Source organism: Penaeus monodon, chromosome 31 (assembly GCF_015228065.2).
Source record: "Penaeus monodon isolate SGIC_2016 chromosome 31, NSTDA_Pmon_1, whole genome shotgun sequence".
NCBI classification, from domain to species: domain Eukaryota; kingdom Metazoa; phylum Arthropoda; class Malacostraca; order Decapoda; family Penaeidae; genus Penaeus; species Penaeus monodon.
In genome coordinates this window covers 37,039,381-37,041,302 of record NC_051416.1, presented here as the reverse complement: position 1 = coordinate 37,041,302, position 1,922 = coordinate 37,039,381, and the positions used below count along the sequence as shown (strand labels likewise).

Below are 1,922 nucleotides of genomic sequence, written 5' to 3'. Positions count from 1 at the left end.
ACTGTAACCATGAAAATTATTTAGATAATAGATATTGCACATAAGAGAATGACATGGCATCCACGCCCGAGTCTAGATCACCTGAAATATTCCCTGAGTAATTCTGAGAGCAATCAAGATGCTGTAATGAGTACGAGCCGCGATGGGGGAAAGGATGGTGCAAATACCTCCCGCCAGGATGCAGGTTCCAAACACCCATCGTGTCCCATAGAGCTCCGCCAGGCGACCCCCCAGAATCTGAAAGGAGGAAGCGACAATACAACATTTAATGTAAAAGTTTCAATAAAAGTTCCATTTTATATTTTAGTATAGTGCACATGATTATTGGTGTATTCTATTATTGCCATATTAACTCAAAATGTTATAGATTAAAGAAATAGAATTTATATACAAAGTAATTGTTCACTTCGAACAATGTCGCACCTGAGTAGTGGCATACCCGTAAAAGAAGCTTGCCAACACAAATCCTTGGGTTCTCTCGTCCCAGATCATCTCGCCTTCCTGTTGACAACGATCGCGTCTGTTTTCTGGTGCTATATGATACTCGTGTACACAAACCAAGAAACATGGATGGACTATACATACGTGAATGGGGGGGGGGTCATCATGACGTATTGGGGTGAAGCAGGAAGCTATGAATCCAGAGGGCTGTCAAGTCTGTGCTCTCCCCTTAGGGATTTTCATAATTCATAATTTTGTGTTTCATTTACTTGCTCTTTTTTTATTGTTTTCTGTGTATTCACAATCATTTTTAATTGTCGATCACCACCTGTTTTAAGCACTACTCTACTTCATGATGCTTTGATGCCTACATTTATAAAATACTTTTAGATAGCATCTTTATTGCATTCAATTTTATATAAGGAATCTATCGTCTTTCTATCTTTGTGTGTTTTGTTATATTACAATATTTCTGGTCTATGGAGATGGCTATGATTCAAATAAGGCTTGTTTCTTGCAGTTCCCTAGTACAAATGAGAAACAAGCCTTATTTGAATCATAGCCATCTCCAGTAGACCCAGAAATATTGTAATATAACAAAACACACAAAGATAAGGAAAAGAACGATAGAATAATTCCTTTATATAAAATATTGAATGCAATAAAGATGCTATCTAAAAGTATTTTATAAATGTAGGCATCAAAGCATCAATGAAAGTAGAGTAGTGGCTTAAAACAGGTGGTGATCGACAATTAAAAATGATTGTGAATACACAGAAACAATAAAAAAGAGCAGTAATGAAACACAAAATTATGAATTATGAAATCCCTAAGGGAGAGCACAGACTTGACAGCCCTCTGGATTCATAGCTTCCTGCTTCACCCCATACGTCATGATGACCCCCCCCCATTCACGTATGTATAGTCCATCCATGTTTCTTGGTTTGTGTACACGAGTATCATATAGCACCAGAAACAGACGCGATCGTTGTCACAGGAGGCGAGATGATCTGGGACGAGAGAACCCAAGGATTTGTGTTGGCAAGCTTCTTTTACGGGTATGCCCTACTCAGTGCGACATTGTTCGAAGTGAACAATTACTTTGTATATAAATTCTATTTCTTAATCTATAACATTTTGAGTTAATATGGCAATAATAGAATACACCAATAATCATGTGCACTATACTAAAATTAAAATGGAACTTTTATTGAAACTTTTACTTAATGTTGTATGTCGCTTCCTCCTTTCAGATTCTGGGGGGTCGCCTGGCGGAGCTCTATGGGACCGATGGGTGTTTGGACCTGCATCCTGCGGGAGGTTTTGCACCATCCTTTCCCCCATCGCGGCTCGTACTCATTACAGCATCTTGATTGCTCTCAGAATTACTCAGGGAATATTCAGGTGACTAGACTCGGGCGTGGATGCCATGTCATTCTCTATGTGCAATATCTATTATCTAATAATTTCATGGTTACAGT

The 1,922-nt window shown here is 38.6% G+C and overlaps 1 protein-coding gene across 1 annotated transcript in view; it reads right to left on the bottom strand.

Annotated features, from left to right (window-relative positions):
* Window positions 1–743, bottom strand: part of LOC119593200 (sialin-like) — a gene marked incomplete at its 3' end in the record, with an annotated part of 884 nt that extends 141 nt beyond the window's left edge. Inside the window, 2 exon segments of the mRNA XM_037942181.1 lie at window positions 82–237; window positions 424–743. Coding sequence (XP_037798109.1) covers window positions 82–237; window positions 424–492 — 225 coding nt within the window.
* Window positions 744–1,922: the final 1,179 nt, after the last annotated feature.